This window comes from Cetorhinus maximus, chromosome 29 (genome assembly GCF_964194155.1).
Source record: "Cetorhinus maximus chromosome 29, sCetMax3.hap1.1, whole genome shotgun sequence".
In the NCBI taxonomy this organism is placed as follows: Eukaryota; Metazoa; Chordata; class Chondrichthyes; order Lamniformes; family Cetorhinidae; genus Cetorhinus; species Cetorhinus maximus.
Window position 1 is genome coordinate 23,653,688 of NC_135907.1, and position 20,185 is coordinate 23,673,872.

Below are 20,185 nucleotides of genomic sequence, written 5' to 3' on the forward strand. Positions count from 1 at the left end.
AATCTCATGCAAACATCTGTGTTTATTGTGCTTGAACAGCGAGGTGTGAATCAGATTGGATTCTGCATGGGGCATATAAACACTTACAAAAGCTAGGCTACAGAGAAACAAAATCTTCCCAGCCTCACCATTACCTCCCTTTCAGCTGTGGCACCAGTTCCTTCTGCTGTCACAGGGTCACGGCCTTGGATCCGACTTCATGAACGCTTGGTCCTGACGGGAAGTCTCAGTCTCCCAGAGAGAGATCTCCTCTCACTCCCCTCGATATTCATGGGGAAGGAGCCAAGAGCCCAGGTAACAGGTAACGATCCCAGGGACATGGTGGCAACAACTAGGGCCTCATTTCAATAAAGCCACGCAGGGTCGCCTCTGCCAACCAGCCAGAATGACTGCTTGGCCAGTGTGTGGGGGTGGGAATTTCACTGCAGCACCCATGGGGGAGCGATCCCCCAGGAGTAAATCAAAAGGGAGGTGCAGTGGTTCGGGGGTTGCAGTGAGATCAGGTGGGGGCGGGAGGGTGTTTGGGAGGGGTGGGGAGGGAGTTAGCAGTGTTCTTCCATCCAGCTCACTGGAGCAGGTCTTTAGTATTACCATGGCCATTTGGCATCTCCCACCTCGGAACTGTTGCCGGGCAGCCATCGGCTCAGAACTATCCCAATCATCAATCATCCCAGTCCCAGGACATCACTTCAGGAGTTCCTCAGGGTAGTGTCCTCGGCCAAATCATTTTCAGCTGCTTCATCAATGACCTTCCTTCCATCATAAGGTCAGAAGTGGGGATGTTCGCTGATGTTTGCACAATGTCCAGCACCATTTGCGATTCCTCAGATACTGGTGCAATCCGTGCCAGTATGCAGCAAGGCCTGGACAACATTTAGGTTTGGGTTGACATGTGGAAAGTAACATTCACACCACACAAATACCAGGCAATAACCATCTCTAACAAAAGGGAATCTAAACATCTCCCCTTGATATTCAATGGCATTACCATCACTGAATCCCTCACTATCAATATTCTGGGGGTTACCATTGACCAGGAACTGAACTGGACTGGCCATATAAATACTGTGGCTACAAGAGCAGGTTAGAGGCTGGGAATCGTGTGACGAGTAACTCACCTCCTGACTCCCCAAAACCTGTCCACTATCTAGAAGGCACAAGTCAGGAATGTGATGGAATACTCCCCACTTGCCTGGATGAGTGCAGCTCCAACAACACTCAGGAGGTTCTACACCATTCAAGATGAAGCAACCCCTTGATTGGCACCCCATTCACCCTCATAAACATCCACTCTCTCCACCACTGACACACAATAGCAGCAATGTGTACCATCTACAAGATACACTGCAGGAATTCACCAAGACTCCTTTGACAGCACCTTTCAAACAAGAGACCCCTACCACCTAAAAGGACATGGACAGCAGACACATGGCAGCACTTGCAAATTCCCCTCCAAGTCACGCACCATCCTGACTTGGAAATATATCGGCCGTTCCTTCACTGTCACTGGGTCAAAATCCTGGAACTCCCTCCCTAACAGCACTGTGGGTGCACCTACACCACATGGACTGCAGCGGTTCAAGAAGGCAGCTCACCATCACCTTCTCAAGGGCAACTAGGGAAAGGCAACAAACGCTAGACTTGCAAGTGACACTCATATCCCATGAATGAATTTTTAATAAAACAAGTTAATTCTATAATGTAACACTGATGGTGGTAGTGTTTTGAATGCCTTTTGTAATAGGCTAGATTATGGGATTTGTAAAGATTTAAGCAGCTGGTAATTTGATAGTTTGGAGCCCCCAGTGGTAGAAGTTTTAAATCTTAACATATCCTGCGCACTATTCCCACCCTGACCCAACCTCACCATATTGTCTAACAGAATAAACTAGAGTTTATAACAGCCGCACATTTATAAGGTGCCTTTATCATAATAAAATGTCCCAAGATGCTTCCCAGGAGCGTTCTAAAGCAGAATTTGACACTGAGCCGCCCCAGCAGGTACTAGGATAGGTGGCCAAAGGTGTTAGGGAGTGTCTGAATGAGGGAGGGAAGAGGCGGGGAGGTTTAGGGAAGGAATTCCAGAGGTAAGGGCCCCGGGCAGCTGAAGGCACGGCCGCCAATCAGAGACGTGCAAGAAAGAGGCCAGAATTTGAGGAGTCCAGAGGTCGGGGAGGATTGTGGGGCTGGAGGAGGTGACAGAGATAGCGAGGGGAAAGACAAGGGTGAGAAAACAATGATGAGAATTTTAATATAGGTTCTCGAACCTTAGAGATCGCTGTTGGCAATATTAGGGGAATAATTTGTATCTCGCCCACCCATTGGAAAACTGACAGAATTGTTGCTTTTTATACATTACCCTATATTGAAATGAGATTAATGTGGGGGAGGGAGGAACCCGTGTTCCATCCAATCAATTGGGCTGGTGAATTAGTTTACAATAACCCAATTTACAAACAAAGGCTGAATTTGTTAGTGCCACACCTTCCCTCTGCTGTTTAACTGGACCCATTAGCCTGTTCAAGCAATAAATTGCTGCTCTGTCTTAAAGCAGAGGGAGTAGCCAAGAGCTGAAGGATATTTCTGAGCTCCCTGAAGCCTCCTCACGTGGAGTGCTAGATGCAGAGATTCAGCCAGATGCCATTCTACCCCCAGCTCATAGCCATGACCCCACCCAGTGATTCCAAGCCTGTCAAATGTACTCCTCACCACATCCTTAGGTGGGGAGCAGCCCACAGGGGTTGCCAACCTTCCAGGATTGTCCCTGGATCTCCAGGAATTAGCTCTAAAAATTGTTGTGAATGTGTAAGAAAGGTCTGCTTCACTGACAGTCAGGAAACATCCAACCCGGTAATGAAATGTCTGTTCACTTTGCGATTGGCTATAGGGAGGCAGCAGGTTGGATGACCAGTGAGTCGAGTGCGGGGCAGTCGGAGGCTGTAGGTCACATGATGAAACTCCCAGGATTACAGCCAGCTGCAGCTGGGAACCCTAAACTCCAGGCTTGCATCTTAGTATAAATTTGATGTAATTTTCTCCCCCTCATCCCCACATTAGGGTTACAGTCACATCAGCCCATGTAGTGAATGCTGGGTAGCCCAGTCCTGGGTTCAGTGCATCAGCAGAGAGAGGCTACAAAGCAACTAAATGGTATTTAGGACAAATGAAATGTTTGACAGTGCTACAGTATGGATTGCAATGTCTCCAGAGCCTGTGTGGCTCCTCTCTGCTTGTCCCTTTGTCCTTCATCCTGTATTGGACACATTATACATACTGTTCTCCTCTAACTATAAAACCAACGTGTCTCAGTGGGTAGCACTCTCACACCTCCCAGTTAGAAGGTTGAGGGTTCGTGTCCCACTCCAGATACTGGAGTGCAAAATCACTCTAAAGCAGCACTGAGATTGCTGAACACCAGAGGTGCTATCTTCCAGATGAGACATTTAACTGCCCTCTCAGGTGGATGTAAAAGGTCCCTTGCCACTATTTCAAAGACAACCAGAGGAGTTCTCCCCAGTATCCTGTCCCTCTGCCAACGTCACCAACCTGGTCATTATCCTATTGCTGTTTGTGGGATCTTGCTGAGCGCAAATTGGCTGCCGCATTTCCTAACATTACAACAGTTGGCCAGGACACAGGAAGTAGTGGAGCAGAAGGCACTGCAGGATGGGGGAGCAGGTGACAGAGCGTTGGGCATGTTGAGGTTTGGAGACGGTGGACCTTAGGAGACCTAATGTGAATGCTGGAGAGGTAGAGCCAGGAGAAACAATGAGTGTTTGGGCACCCAGTGCGAGGTGCAGATTGTCAATCCTACAGAGGCAGAAATAGGCTGACTACGTCATGGGAGGGATCTGAAATTAGAAGCTTTGCTTAGGAGCCAGCAGCCCAGTCAGGTCGTTCCCTGTTGGGTTCTCAGAGAGCAGCCAGGGAACTGAATGAAACCGGGGAAAGGCGGGAGGACTCCAGTACAGGCTAGCCAGCAGAAGTGCCAATGCAAAAGGACCAGGAAACAGCTCCAGAGAGAAAGGATGAATGGCTGAAGACTATCTTCATAGTAAAGCTGGGGGTAGACTGTGGGCCGAGAGGGACTCACACCGAGGGTGGGGCAGGCGGGGTGGGGATGGTGGGGGGAGGGTTCACACCAAGGCCGGGGGAGGGGGTACTAATGCCAAGGCTGGCGGAGGGACACGGGACTCAATCTCAGTAAATCGAGGGCCCCTTCCCTGAAAAATGGACAGCTGTTCATAAATTAGCTGAAGTTTCCAATTTTAAAAAATCTTGTTCTTAACCTTAACAAGAGCTCAATGCTTCTAACTGATTGAGTAATTTGAGCCTGGGGAGTGGCGGGTGTTGTGAGGGAGGGTGGCTGTTGGGGGTCAGAATTACAGTTAAACCCTTTGCTCTCAAACAGTAAAACTCAATGTCATACATGTCCAAAAGTAAAGGAGGCTTTCTCTGGCAATGAACCACCTCACGAAGAGAATCCCAGGTATCTCAGCAACACTGGAGGAAGATGTGGCGCCAACATCTTTACACTTTTCACCACTGGGCCACTCAGACAACTTTAATAAACAAGTTCTCGGGATGTGCGTACCGTGAACAAGACTGGTATTGCCCATCCCTCACTGGTATTAGTGGAGGTTCGAAACCGTTGAGTGACGATTGCTAAACCACTTCAGAGAAAAAATTCAACCACTTTGGTGTGGACTGGAGTCACGTATAGGCCCAGGCTGGGTAAGGACGGCAGGTTTCATTCCCAAGAGGGACGTTAATGAACGAGTTGGCTTTTTACAACAACCCAACAGCTTCACTGTTACTTTTACTGATCACAGCTTTTTTACGTTTCTGTATTTAATTTTTCAAACCCAGTGAGAGTTTGGCCAAACCTGTTGAATAGGGGTGGACTAAAATGATGAGTGTAAGTGATCTTGTCCTGCACTATGACTGCTGGTGTTGCTCCAATCATTTCAATGCTTGGTGTCAGGCATGCAGTTCAGTTTGGGGGGGTGAGGTACAAGTCTCACATTCACCTCAAGGGCCAGGCCCTAATTTCTGAACATTTCTCATTTCCAAGTGATATTTATTTACCAGGATATCTTGTGTCAAAAGGGAATTAATGATGAGTTTGCAAAAACCTAATGGTTTCTGGGGTCTTCAGGCAAGCTCCTGACTCAGTTTGGTCATCGCTTGACTTGGAGCGGATGTAGAATGCATTCCTCGGAATTCCCAACTCGGATGGAGGACTGCCCAATTGGAAGCATTTGACCCTGATAGTCCATTTTGCATTCCAGGGACTTGAGCCCCGCAACCTATGCTGTCCCAATACTGAGGGAGCGCGGAACTGTCCAAGGTATCTTTCCTTTGGGTGGGACATTAAACCGAGACACTGTCTGCCCTCTCAGCTGAACAGAAAAGATCCAAGGGCCACTATTTCGAAGAAGAGCAAAGAGGTCTTGCCAGTGTCCAACATTCATCATTCGAGCAAAGGAATATGTTTTCAGGGGCATCTTAAAAGGAGAGAGAGGTGGAAAGATCTACGGATGGAATTTCAGAGCTTGAAGCCTTGATGGTGGAATGAAGGGTGTTGGGAGAATATGCAAGGCACCAGAATTGGAGGAGTAAAGAGATCTCAGGAAGTTGTATGGTTACAGAGGAGGTCACAAGGATAGCGAGGTCATGAGAATATGGTGGTACTCAAGAATGTGAATTTTAAATTTGAGGTGGAGCTGGTGGACCAGGAAAGGCCTTCTCACTACCCAAGAAAGACTCTTTGCAGCTTAAATTATTTGTGATATCCTCGTCTCCAAATCCACAGCATGGAGGTGGTGTGCAAGACAGGGCCAATATTTGGGTTTCTTAATTATCAGCCAGTATCTATTATGCAACATAGTTGGGATGGGAGAGGGAACTCCATTTTGGCAGACAGAGGAAACTCTACTAGATTTTGAAATGCATGAAGCCAGATAGCCTCCGATCAGATCAAGCCATTCCCCAGTCATTCCCATTACACAGAATGACTGATCTCGATACACCCCCATGGCTAATCTCCACCATGCTCTCTTGTTTACTGCTGGCTACTACGTCCAACTCCGGTCACTCAACTTTCATGCACAAAGAAAATTCTCCTGTGGAGGATAAGAGCATCTTAAAAATGTTGTATTGGTCGAATGTGTAATGAGCTAAGATGAGCAGAAACCACAGCAATTTTGGTCCAGGCCTATCCCTGAGTTGGGTAGAATATTTCTTCTTAAACAAGCTACACACTTGTTGAAATCTAGCTGTACATTTATATATAATAAACGGTAAGTTGTGCATTACACAATATTACTGGTGAATTCACAATAACGTCTCGGTATAAACATGGCACTGAAACAGTGAGCAATGAAGAGCGACAAATATGAAGCACTCAAAAATAAATGAGAAAATAGGTTAATATCTAAAAAGAGCTACCTCCTCTCAGTCTATCTCTGAGCCATTGTATCTGTAACAGAGATGGACAGGAGTTCTTTACAAAATATGCTTAGGTGACCCATCAGGTTCACTCATAAAGTTTGAATATTGGACCATTTTGACTTCAATAACATTGTTTTGCACAAGTACCCTGCATGATACGTGAACACTATTAAATACTCTTTAAAAAGGCAAATTGTGTGAAAAATTTAGCAATTGTGTTATTATAACACCACCACCTTAGCCTTAAATATATTGAGTGCGGTGGAACCTCTTAATGCATCCTGACAGTCTATACAGGCCAATCTAGTAACCTGACAACCATAAACCAGGCTTTACTGTAAAGCCAAGCACTCAGTATCTAACACTAAATAAGCTCCACAGAAAAAGGAGTGCTTGATTTTGTTTACAAAGTGCAGTCCATCTTTTTTTGATACAAAATGAATTGGGTGCGGCTGTTGGTGACATTAGCCTCTGTTTCTTACAAAAAGCAGTCAGCCTGTACCAGAATTGATCCCAAGGTTTTACCTTGGAAGGTTGTTTCACTCCTCCACCCTCCCCCACCACCCCCCTCCAATTCTGTCACTAAAGGTCAGCAATTCACACAGTAAATAGTACATTGAGGAATATTTCCAAGCACACCCTCCAGCAACTGAGCTGGAGAACGCCAGTTTTAAAATTCGGCACCAGTGATGCTATCCCATGAAACGGGCTTTGCTTAGCAAACATGCGGCTGCCCTATAAATTGTACAACCATTGCCTGCTGATGTTGGGGGGGGTAACAAACAGACTCACTGTGAATTTCCAGCATTTCTGAAGCCTTGCTCATTTTCCTCCACCCTTGCAGCCCCTTGTTGTCTAGTCTGGCCAGCTTCCCAACTTCCGCCTTCCATAAACTTGACCTGTGCTCGCTGACCTCTATTGGCTCCCAGTCCAGTAATGTCTCCATTTTAAAATTCTTATCCTCGTTTTCAAACCCCCTCCATGGCCTTGTCGCTTTCCATCTCTGTAACCTCCTCCAACCCCATTTTCCTCCAAGATCTCTGCGCTCGTCCAATTCTGGTCTTTTGCGTCTCCGCAATTTTAATTACTTCACATTGGCAGCTGCCCGGGCCCTAAGCTCGGGAATTCCCTCCCTAAACCTCTCAGCCTCTCTCTCCTCCTTTAAGATGCTCCTTAAAACTTTCCTCATTCACCAAGACTTTGGCCGCCTGTCCTAATACCTCCTTACGTGATTCAGTGTCAAATTTTGCCTGATGATGCTCCTGCAAAGCCCCTTGGGATATTTTATTATGTGAAAGGTGCTATATAAATGCAAGGTGTTATTATTGAGGTCACCAACGAGGTTTCTGCCCTTGACAATTGCTTGTGCATCTACTTCTGATACCAAGGTTGGAAAGGTTGACCAGGCTAGGTTTGCATCCACTGGAGTTTAGAAGAGCAAGAGGTGACTTGGTTGAGGGGTCTTGACAGGGTGGATGTGGAGAAGATGTTTCCTCTTGTGGGAAAATCTAGAACTAGGGGGTCACTGTTTAAAAATAAGGAGCCACCCATTTCAGATGGAGGTGAGGAGAAATTTTTTTCTCTCAGAGGGTCATGAGTCTTTAGAACTCATCCTCAAAAAGCAGTGTGAGCATAGTCTTTGAATAATTTTAAGGCAGAGCTAAGTAGATTCTTAATAAGTAAGGGGGTGAAAGGTTATCAGGTAGGAACATGGAGATGAGCTTACAATCAGATCAACCATAATCTTATTGAATGGTGGAGCAGGCTCGAGGGGCTGAATGGCCTACTCCTGCTTCTAATTCGTACATTCATATGTATGTAATATGATAATCTCAACCTCCCCAAGTTCATGATACGTCAAAAAAAATCAGCCGTGAAGCATTTACTGTCTTGTTTTGTAGAAGTCTGTGGGGTTAATCTCACTCAGGAACCAGAACCACTGAACACATTTTACATGAGAGATAAATGTATGAAAGAGAGCAGATAAAGTAAAAGGCATGTATCTATAAAGCACCTTCACAATCTCAGACACCCCATAGAACCTACAGCCAACTGAAGTAATTTAAAGTGTACACATTGTTCTGGCTCAGTGTGTTGAACTTTCATCCCTGATTCAGAAACTTGTGGATTCATGTCTCACTCCAGAGGCTTGAGCATAAAAATTTAGGCTGAATCTCCCGGTGCAGCTCTGAGGGAGAGCTACACTGTTGGAGGTGCCAACTTCCGGATGAGAAGTTGAGCTGAGGCCCTATCTGCCTTCTCAGGTGAATGTAAAAGACCCCATGGCACTATCTTGAAAAGGAGCAGGGGAGTTATCCCTCGTGTCCTGACCAACATTTATCCTTCAGTCAACATCACTAAAACAGAAGGTCTGGTCATTATCATATGACTGTGGGAGCTTGCTGAGTGTAAATTGGCTACCACGTTTCCTATATTACTTCATTACTTGATTGGCTGTAAAGTGCTTTGGGACGTCCTGAGATTGTGAAAGGCTCTTTGGAAATGCAAGTTCTTTTGTTCAGGACAGGTGTATCGTGCCTTTCCTGTCCTGGGATGGTGTATACTCTGTATGGTGCCATGCCTATCCTCTCCATCCTATTCCCCTCCCACTCCACAATCTCCCAGGAGAGACAAAAGAAAGAGGGAAACTATCCCAGGAGGCTACATGGGGAAAAGAACTGTGAAATACCTGTCTCACCCAACATGATCGAACAAGCTCCATTGTGACCATATCTTAAACTGAGGGGCTTACTGCTAGGACAATTGTGGGACTGACTGCTAAGTGGAGGCCAGCACACCCCACCACACCGCCCCCACCTCCGATGGAACAATTGGGTTTGGGGGAAGGGCAGGGGTATGTCACCCAGTGCCTGCTGCTAGTTAGGCTGGAGGGGCAAATAAAGACAAGAAGGGAAAAAGTAAGGAGACCTACAGGGAGAGAAATAACCAGATAAAAATGATGGCAGCAAGCGGGAACACTACAGAGTCAAGAAAAAACTGACCCTTAGTGTGATGATTAAATCTTTTTAAAGCATTGAAAAAGACTCATCATGAAGGTCTCTCAGTGAGGTTAATGAAAAGTCCATCACTTGCCCAGAGATTGCTTTAATTCATTCCTGGAACATGGCTGTTGCTAGCCACGCCAGTATTTATTGCCCATCCCTATATGACAGAATAATTCACTGAGCCATTTCAGGGGGCAGTTAAGAGTCAACCACATTGCTATGGGTCTGTAGTCACCTGTGGGTAAGGAGGGCAGATTTCCTTCCCTAAAGGACATTAGTGACCCAGATGGATTTTTACAACAACAGCTTCATGGTCTCCATTACTGAGACAAGCTTTGTTATTCCAGATTTAATTAACTGAATTTAAATTCCCCAGTTGCCGTGGTGAGATTTGAACTCAAGCATCAGGATCATTAACCCAGGCCTCTGGTCCAGAAACATAACCACTATGCTACTGTACTCCCTTAAACTGTACCTCAGTAGCGATGAGGGACCAATGAAGGTCTTCCAGCTGGGAGAGAGGTGGCCAATAACCACTCCATCACTTGTACTCAGTTAGTCTCCTTTTCATAACAACTTCCAGTTTCTTTGTCAAAGGGAAGATAATTTCAACAAAATTTGTAGACAATCCTGAATGTTACAATTTTTTTCATTCTTTTATGGGATGTGGGTGTCACTGGGAAGGTCAGTATTTGTTGCCCATCCCTAATTGCCCTTGAACTGAATGGCTTGCTAGGGCCATTTCAGGGGGCAGTTAAGAGTCAGCCACATTATTGTGGGTCTGGAGTCACATGTAGGCCAGACCAGGTAAGGACGGCAGATTTCCTTCCCTAAAGGACATTAGTGAGCCAGATGTGTTCTTACAACAATCGATGACAGTTTCACAGCCAACATTGCTGCTAGCTATCAATTCCAGATTTTATTCATTGAATTTAAATTCCACCAGCTGCCATTTGAGCCCTTGTCCCCAGAGCATTAGCCAGTGCCTCTGGATTACTAGCCCAGTTACAAATGGACTGTGCCATGTGCTGGCCTTCTCAAACATCACTTGTTGCTGCGTCCTGTATCTGGTTAATGGAGTGGGGAAGAAGGAGCTTTTTTTTTTGTATAGAACACCCACTGGAAATGATGTCACAGAGCTGCACTCAAACACCTCCCACTGCCCCCTCAGTCATGACCTCACTGGAACGGAACCCGATGGCATCATCACAGAGAGCCTTTCATACAAGATGCCTCTTCTCAGACTGCCTGTCACCAAGAGGGTTCAGGCAAAATGTGTAGCAAACAACACATGGCTGATCGATGTTCCCAAGTGTTGAGATATCTCCCTGAGTTTATGATAAACTCAGGAGAATGCACCTTCCCTTTAAGTATTTTTAACTGGTTAATTTAGAATCAAACACGACTTAGTTATAAGCCTTGTCCCTCAGTCTTCTCCAAGGTACTAGATATGTTAGTTTTTCCACCAAAAGCAGCCATCTTATTGTGACATTACAAACAGCGACAGAACTAACATCACAAGCATCAATAACCAGTCATCAAAAAATGGAATTCTAGCCTATCACAATGGATCACGTCATTAATTCCTGGGTCATTGTGTTGGGAATACTGCATTTTGGCTGCCCAGTATTGCACGGAATTAGATTGAGTAAAACTTCCTCTATGCTATCCCATCAAACACTCCCAGGACAGGTGCAGGATGCGGTTAGATACAAAGTAAAGCTCCCTCTACACTGTCCCCATCAAACACTTCCAGGACAGGTACAGCACGGGGTTAGATACAGAGTAAAGCTCCCTCTACACTGTCCCCATCAAACACTGCCAAGGCAGGTACAGCACAAGGTTAGATACAGAGTAAGGCTCCCTCCACACTGTCCCCATCAAACACTCCCAGGGAAGGAACAGCACGGAGTTAGATACAGAATAAAGCTTCCTCTACACTGTCCCCATCAAACACTCCCAGGGCAGGACCAGCATGGGGTTAGATACAGAGTAAAGCTCCCTCTACGCTGTCCCCATCAAACACTCCCAGGGCAGGTACAGCACGGGGTTAGATACAGAGTAAAGCTCCCTCTACGCTGTCCCCATCAAAACTCCCAGGCCAGGTACAGCACAGGATTAGAAACAGCGCAAAGCTCTCTCTACACTGACCCCATCAAACAAAATGATCCAACCTCCGAAAAGCATCCCTTTAATATCAGTGACTACTTTCTATTTCCAACATCAGCTATTCTGTGATCTCAGCACAGAGTGACAATTGAGCCATATATTTGAACAAAAGTGAAACGTGACTATTGGGGGCAGTGATGCCCATTATTCCCACCTACTGGATGGAGCCCATTGATAAATATTCTGATCCATTATTTTGCGTTGTGGCACAAAATACCTTTAAAACATTCATCCCATCAAGACTCTACGTTTGGCAGAGTTTGAACAACAGAGGCAATATATAAAATTGAATTGCAGAATTGACACAGTAGACAAGCCAGTAAAGACCATGAACTGGCTGGTGGGGGGCAAAATACACCCTTGTCCAAAAGCTCTGAGTCCAAAACTGAACATTCAGTCAACTTATTATAACTTATCCATGCTTTGGCTTGGTTTCATTGTAGAAAACACAGAAAATGTTGTTCACTACAGAGTTAGGCAGTGCGCCCCCTGAATATGTAATTTATAATATTCAGCAAGCAAGGCATCCATCGTCAATTCAAAACTGCAATGGACATTTAACACGCAAAGAAAATCCATTGGACTTACAACAGAGGTTGGCAGTTACAGGAGAAATTCAAGGTATGTTTCATATGCCAGAACATTGTTCATTTAACACAAGGAGCTCATCATTTTTCGTTTGCAAATTGAAACAAAGGATCTAAGAGCAATGCTGGTAAAAAATTTACCCAAGCAGGTTACAAAAGTAGCAGATTAGCTAGTGGTTTAACTCCACTTTCTATAAGGGGTAAGATTGCAAGCAGAAAACATCAGAAATTTTAATCAAAGTTAAATATAAAAGTGTAATAGAAAGGAGTTGAACCTTCTTTTGAACACCAAGCTTGCTCACAAAGATTCTACTGTCTTTGCAGGCATAAACAGGCAATAGTGTCGATGCTATTGCTCGCTGTTCGCACTCACGGAAACCAATTGCCTGCTGACACTAATTAGCAGAAAATTGTGAAAAATTCCTTTGTAACACCTGAAGGCTTTGAAACCAATCATGCTTAGCTCTTTGATCCCGGGTTGTAATAATACTGACGAAGGGAAACTGCATCAAAGCCAAGTTCGAGCATCTGAAATCTATCTGACAGCTCCCTATCAAAGGTCTTTTCTCTTCTCGCCCGCCCCAAACACTCGACAACCTTGCGTTTTGCTAAACATTGAATGATAAATGTCATTTTACTTCTAAGCACAGGCACACCACACACTTCAGATAAAATGGATTTTCGCAAACCCCCCTGAGTTAGTGCGAGAAACGTGGGGCCAGTTTAAACCCTCAAGAGATTCTAGCTGGGCTACCTGAGAGATGAACGGGGGGTGGGGGTGGGGTTCGGTCTTGTAGTTTACTGGAAGTACCACTTAGATTGAGCGGAAACAAAAAAGGTTAAGCCCAACTTGGGTCTGTAAAAAAGATCTTTTTAAAAATATATAAATAAAAAAGGTTAACATTGCAACAAAACACATCTGAACTGTGGATGAAGTTTTGACATTTTTAAATAGACTAACATGATTATTTTTACAGAAAAATCCAGTGTATTTTAGTTTACAACCAACATGAGTCATATTTGGCTTTTTAAATGACAAGTCCGGTGACGTCACGACTTTTTTTTAGCTGTGTATTTTAAGGATGAATTCTATATAATATGTCTTTTTTAAAAAAAATAGTCGAGGGTGGGAAGGGTTTGACCACAGGGGTTTACAGCCGAAAGGAGAATAGGAACACAGAATTCACTCACCTATGTTTAATAACAAGGTGAGTTATCCCAGAGGGTATTAATGTTCCCCCCTCCCCCTTCCCAACTCCCCATTTATTGCAGTAAGGCTCACCCCACCCCAGAAGATAAATGGAACCCACCCACCTCACTGCAATCCAACCTGTAATTGATGAAATTGCGCCACCCTGAGCTATGCGCCCGCCCCATCAAACCCCAATTCATCTGATCGGTTTCAATCATTAAATTAATATACATTGGTTTTTTTTTTAAAGAAAACAGCTCCTGTGAACCCGAGAGACTATAATTATAATGCAGCCTGGACACAAAGGGTTTCATTTTGATCTCCCCCCAAGTGATTTGTTAATGTGTTAGGATGTGGAACCTAAATTCTTTTGAAATAATCCCTTCCTTCCAACGGTCCATGTTTCAAGACGCAAAAATGCATCCTAATTTTACAAAATCATTCACAGGGCATTAGCACGGGGAATATCCGTTTCTGTTATTGCCCCTTAATAATATTGCCCCTTCTAATTCTTCAATTCCAAATTGTCCTCCCTTCTAGTACTACACCACTCGCCCAGGTTTCAATAATCCTTTTCGTCCTAGAAATGTTTTTTTTTTCCTGTTGGGCTTTTTTGGGGTGGAGTGGAGGGGGGGGGAGGGGGAGGGGAGAAGGACGGAGTTTAATTTTATTTATTAGAAAGAAGCAGAGATAACCTAAAAAGAATACATGTTCCCATTTTGTCTTTGATAAGCATTAATTCTGACACACCCAAAATGGCTGTTTTCTTTCTCATTGCAATAAAAAACAGAGCTTAAAAAACAATCCTGCAAATAACAGAACAGAATGCACCTTTAAAATAAAAAAAATATGAAATTAATATTTCATTAATCCGTCAGACCGATTCCTCATTCAAAGATCTCCATGTGTGAATAATGACATGCTCCTCCAATGATTCCCTTTTGGTTACTAAAATACCCCTGATTAATTCGTGCTATTGATTTTTTGGGGGGGGTGGAAAAACATATAGTATTCAGCATGTTACCCTACTGCAGAATATGGTAACGGGAACCTGGATGGTGGAAAGGGGAAGATGCAGAATGCGTCAAACAGCACCATTGAGGGGAAACATTTTGCTATTCATCCCATGTTCGGCCATCAGTCTCCCATACACAATAAACATGGGGGAATGGGGGATGGAGTGAATGGGAAAAAAATGGTGTATCTGGGGGAGGGGGAGGGTAAAATACCTTCAAGGCAGCAGGTTCTCCATAATCCGGAGTGTGTCATCACTTCTTCGTTCTTTTTGCTGGTCTCATTTTCACTGACAGTCTTGCTTTTGCAAACCCCCCTGGAATAGAGCCAGTAGTCTGTTCCTACAGCAATGGTCATTAGACTGAAGGCAGCAAAAGCACCCACAGTAGTCAGGAGCATCTGTACACCGCGGTCAAACAGCCCCATAATTCTTCATTATATTCGGACCCAGACACAACACACACTTCTTTTCTCTCTCTCTCTCTCTCTCTCTCTACCTCCTTTTCTCTCTCAGGTAGATGAGAAAATATCCCCCTTAAAAAATGAAAAAGGGGGGGGGAGGAAAGAGATCAAAAGAGGGGCAGGAGGGATCACTTCGAGTTCCAGTCCAATATATATGTTTTTATATATATATATATTTATATTTTTTTAATAAAAAACAAAGGAAAGCCCCAAAAATAGATAAGTTAATCCTTTTTTCTAAAATTCTGATCCCCAGTTTCCATAAGTGATGGCTATTTTTGAGAAAGCTTCAAAAGAAAGATGGGGATGAGTAGCAGCATCCGTTTAACAGCTCCTCATCAGCATCTAGGCAGATGGAGTCAGATTCAATGCAGCCGTCTTCAGCCTTCTTGCTTAGACTTGCTTCCAACGCCATGAAATCCTTCCAGTTCTCTTGTTCTCAGAGAAGCACGGGTTTGATATCGTGTCTGTATATGGATATTTCTTTCTCAAATAATGCTTAGACTTGAAGAGGAGAGAGGCTGAATGCCATGCAGTTCATGTTTCGTGAAGACATTGAGTTGTTCAGCCGCTGGTGCTGAAATGGACAGCTCCTTTTAGATCATGTTATTGGGAGGGCTAGTTCCTGAGACGCATTTCTTTCTCTTGTTTCTCTCTCTCTCTCTCCTGTTTTTCTTTCTTCCCCTCACCTTCTTTTCCCCGGTCCTCCTCTCTCTCGCTTTCTCTCTCTCTCGATTCCTCTCGGTAACTGAAAAGAACAGCTCCCAGGATCCGGAGCACAAAGGAGGCGTTGCTAGTCCTCCCTAGCCTTCCTCGTCACTGTACGTGCCCACAGCTCCCAATGCAGCCCTCACATCGCAATTAGACCGGCTCACACACAAAAAAAGGGAAAAATCGCATGGTTCTGGGCAAACACACCCCAAGATCAGCAAGTGGAAGGGATTGTTTTTTAAAGTTAAAACATACCTTTGCTCAGTTGCGAGAACCCGTTTACCCACTTAAACCAAGATTCGACCAAAACTGGGGGGTCGCCAATATCGTGATGGCTAATAAATCCAATAAGGAATTCACTGAGGAAACTACCCAAAATGGTTAGAATGTGGAATTCGTCGCCACAAGGAGTGGCTGAGACAAATAGCATAGATACAATTAAGAGAAAGTTCGATAAACGCATGAGGGAGAAATAAATAGGTGAATCTGTTGATGGGGTGAGATGAAGTAGAGTGGGACGGTGGGACGAGGTTTGTATGGGACATAAACACCAGCAGGGACTAGTTTCTGTGCTGTAAATTCCAAGCAATATACTCCTGTTCAAACCATTTTGACTCAACTTTCCAAAAGTTCAGTTCTGTCTTTTACCCTTTTAGAGTGAAATTCTGACCCATTGATCTTTATACATGAACCAAATGGCTAATCATTCAGAAAATGTGAGTTCAAATCCAGCAATAGCAGTTTGAGAATTTGAATTTGTTTTTAAACATCTGGAACTGGAAATTTCGGATCAGCAAAAGTGACTGTGAAGCTGTTGGATTGTTATAAAAACCCAACTGGTTCATTAATGTCCTTTAGGGAAGGAAATCTGCCCTTCTGACCCAGTCTGGTCCTATATGTGACTGCAGTCCAGCACCAATGTGGTTGATTCATAATTTGCCTCTGAAGTGGCCTTGCAAGCTATTCAGAGAGGTAACTAGAGATGGGCAATAGAGGACGAGGCCCACATCCGAGAGTGATTTTTCAAAAAAGAATTATATGCAATTCTACAGAATCCTTGACCCAGGTTGCGTGTGGAGTCACTTTAATTCCAGAGTGGCAATCTGATCTTCAAAACTAGTCATAGCACATAGAATTCTAAAACCAGATGTGACATTTAAATGTGTAAATTCTTATCTGCATGATTGGCACTTACAGAATATTATCAGGAAACTCTAAAGCAGCATCTTGTAGGTTTTCTACTTATCTCAATTATTTTTAGCTCTGCCACCTTTCAAGAGAAAAAGAACTTTGTCCTGTTTCAAACAAAAAACTATTTTTCAATTGTGTTCAGTTGCTGTTTTCCAACCCCTTCATAGATTCCCAGGCACTAAAATTGTGGAAAGTTGCATTGCAAACTGTTGTGAGTCACGGACAATAATGGGTATCAGGAAATGTTCAGATGCAGCAAAACAACAACAATAACAACTTGCATCTATCTACATAACAGCTTTGACATAGTAAAATGCCCCAAGGTGCTTCACAGTGATTATGAAACAAAATTTTGCACTGAGCCCCATAAGACAATATTGGGACAGATGGCCAAAAGGTTTGTCAAGGATTTAAGGGGTGAAATAAAGGAGGAGAGTGAGGTAGAGAGCTAGAACAATTTACTTGGCATAAACGGTTTGGATGTGAATTTTGTCAGGTATTCCCTGACTGAATAACTTCATAATTTGGCATTATCAGAGGATAACCAGGGCACAATTCCATAATTGTCAGGTCAGTGCACAATCCAGCACAGTTTCATCTTCAAACCTTGTAATTCACAGTTACAGGATATTAGATACTTGTTTCTTTGTCCTTGGTAATTCTTTATCTCGTGTTGCTCAGAAACTCCTGAGTTTATTAGTTCCCCTTTTCCATTTGATGGGAACAGTACAGCTTTCAAGTGTTATCACTAGTATTAGCATCAAACTCCCAGGGCAAGTACCCCTACACTCCTCCCTCTACACTGTCCCCATCAAACACTCCCAGGACAGGTACAGCACGGGGTTAGATACAGAGTAAAGCTCCTTCTACACTGTCCCCATCAAACACTCCCAGGGCAGGTACAGCACGGGGTTAGATACAGAGTAAAGCTCCCTCTACGCTGTCCCCATCAAACACTCCCAGGGCAGATACAGCATGAGGTTAGATACAGAGTAAAGCACCCCCTTACACTGTCCCCATAAAACACTCCCAGGAAGGTTCTGCATGTGTATTGATCCAGTTCAGGCATAGGTTGTATACAGGGCTCGTCTCCCTCTCTATCACCCACAAGTTCTCCATGGTCAGATAAAGCTCACTTTAGCCTGAATGCCAAACTCACATCAACCATTCTGTATCCGTGTGACATTTCTTTCCACATCCCAGCTGTTGTTAATCTCTTTCTGAGTGCTATTGCTCATTTAGGCCAAATTGTGCTCAATTATGTCCTGTGGGTGTCAGACACTAGGTAAAAGTCAGTTCAAATCTATGTGGGAGCTTTAAAACCTCTCTGTGTGAAAAAAACATTCATCCCATTAAAGTGATCTACAATCAGATTCATAATAAGAGAAATTCCTGGATTGCAATTCAGTTTTCCTCAACTGGAGAGTTTAATCTCGATATTGAAGCAACCAAACGCTACTGGGATTAAGTATCAATCTCCCCAAGGAGTTGGTTGTTATGATTAGTATTGTTTGCAGAAGTTATGATACATCCAGGAGGAAGAAGCGGCTGCTCGGAAGGAAGCAATTAGGCTTGCAATTCAATCCTGGGGTTCAAGTGACTTTAACAGCCTCCTTCAGATGCACTCTCATGGCTTGTGAAGTCATCCTCTGATTAAATTACAGCCTTCTTATTTCCAAGAACCATCGAGGTGACATGTATCTCTGCTTCACCCAGACCGTGCGAGGTACTCGAGAAAGGAATTCAGAAAACAACACAGTTAAACTGTGTCCTAGAATGGTGGAGTGTTTCGTAACTCCTGACTTTGCTGAGTTCTCGATCTCAGCTGCTTCTCAAAGAGGAGGACATTTGGGAGTCACTCCCTTGCCATACCTGTTAAGTGGTGAATTTAGATTGCTACTGTTGTAGGTGGGAAATGGGTCACTTTTTCTTCCTGGAGCACAGAAGTGGACCATTCTACCCAACTGGTCCATACCGGTGTTTATGCTCCACATGAGCCTTCTCCCACCCTTCTTCATCAGATCCTACCAGCACAGTCATCTATTCCTTTCTCCCTCTTGTGTTTATCCAGCTTCGTCTTAACAGTATCTCTGCTACTTGCATCAAATACTCGCTGTGGTCGCAAGTTCCGCATTCTCACCACTCTCTGGGGAGAGAAATTTCTCCTGAATTCCCGATTGGATTCATTAGTGACTATCTCACATTTAGAGCCCCAAGTTTTGGATTCCCCTATGAACATCTCTATGTTTGCCCCATCAAATTGTTCATAATGTTAAAGACCTCTATCAGGTCTAGAGGAGAGAGCCCCAGCCTGTTCAGCCTTTCCTGACAGTTGTAACCATTTAGTTATCTCCATCTATCCATCTCCATCTTGAAAGCTCCAATTGACGCTGGGCATCCACAGCATTTCTGGGAGAGGGAGTTCCAGACTTTCACAAGCCTCTGTGTATTCAAAGAGTTTCCTGATTTCATTCTGAACAGCCTCTAATTTTAAGGTCATGCTCTCTTGTTTAGTACTGGCCCCCCAACAGTGCAAAACTCCCTCAGTACTGACCCTCCAAAATTCAAACACTGCCTCAGTGCTGATCCTCCGAAGGGGCTGCACTCCCTCAGTACTGACCCTCCAACAGTGTAGCACTCCCTCAACCCTGACCCTCTCTCAGTACAGCGTTCCCTCAGTACTGACCCTCCGACAGTGCAGCACTCCCTCATTACTGACCCTCCGACAGTGCAGCACTCCCTCAGTACTGACCCTCTGAGAGTGCAGCACTCCCTCAGTACTGACCCTCCGACAGTGCAGCTCTCCCTCAGTACTGACCCTCCGACAGTGCAGCTCTCCCTCAGTACTTGATTCCAGTACCACAGGATATAGTTTCTCCATTTCCACTCTATTAAAACCCTTCATCATTTTAAAAACTCGAGCAGATCACCCCCCACCCTTTTAAACTCCATGGAATAGAAGCCAAGTTTACATAACTGGTCCTTGTAATTTACTCCCCTAAACCCTGATGTTGTTTGTGCGAAGAATGCATCAAGTTGCTGTTATGTGATGGTGCTGTGTTTAAAGTCTCTACACCATGGGGGGAAGGGAATGGAAGGTACAGACATTGAGTTGTTAGGGGAGATTTGGAGCTGACCAACTAATCCAACAACCCATTGGGTTAGTACTGGGCCTGAACTCGACAGTGGGTGGGGGTAGGGGAGGGGGATGTTGCAGTCAAAATGGGTGACAATCCCTCTGACCTATCCCCCACCCCTGAAGATTTTGAGGACCGATGGTGAAGAGGTCCATATATTTAAATAGCCTATCTCTCACCCGAGATGGCAGGAATGAGCACCAGTGGGTGGGAGCGGCAATTAGAGGAGGGGACTGAACTCACCTCTCCCCCAAAGGGAATGAA

At 44.5% G+C, this 20,185-nt stretch overlaps 1 protein-coding gene across 1 annotated transcript in view; it reads right to left on the reverse strand.

Annotated features, from left to right (window-relative positions):
* The window catches only part of cacng2a (calcium channel, voltage-dependent, gamma subunit 2a), a 63,239-nt gene extending 48,325 nt beyond the window's left edge, over positions 1-14,914 (reverse strand). Inside the window, exon 1 of the mRNA XM_078531859.1 lies at positions 14,636-14,914. Within this exon, the coding sequence (XP_078387985.1) occupies positions 14,636-14,846 (211 nt within the window). The 5' untranslated portion in view covers positions 14,847-14,914. The remainder of the gene's footprint in view (positions 1-14,635) is intronic.
* Between the last annotated feature and the right edge of the window lie 5,271 nt (positions 14,915-20,185).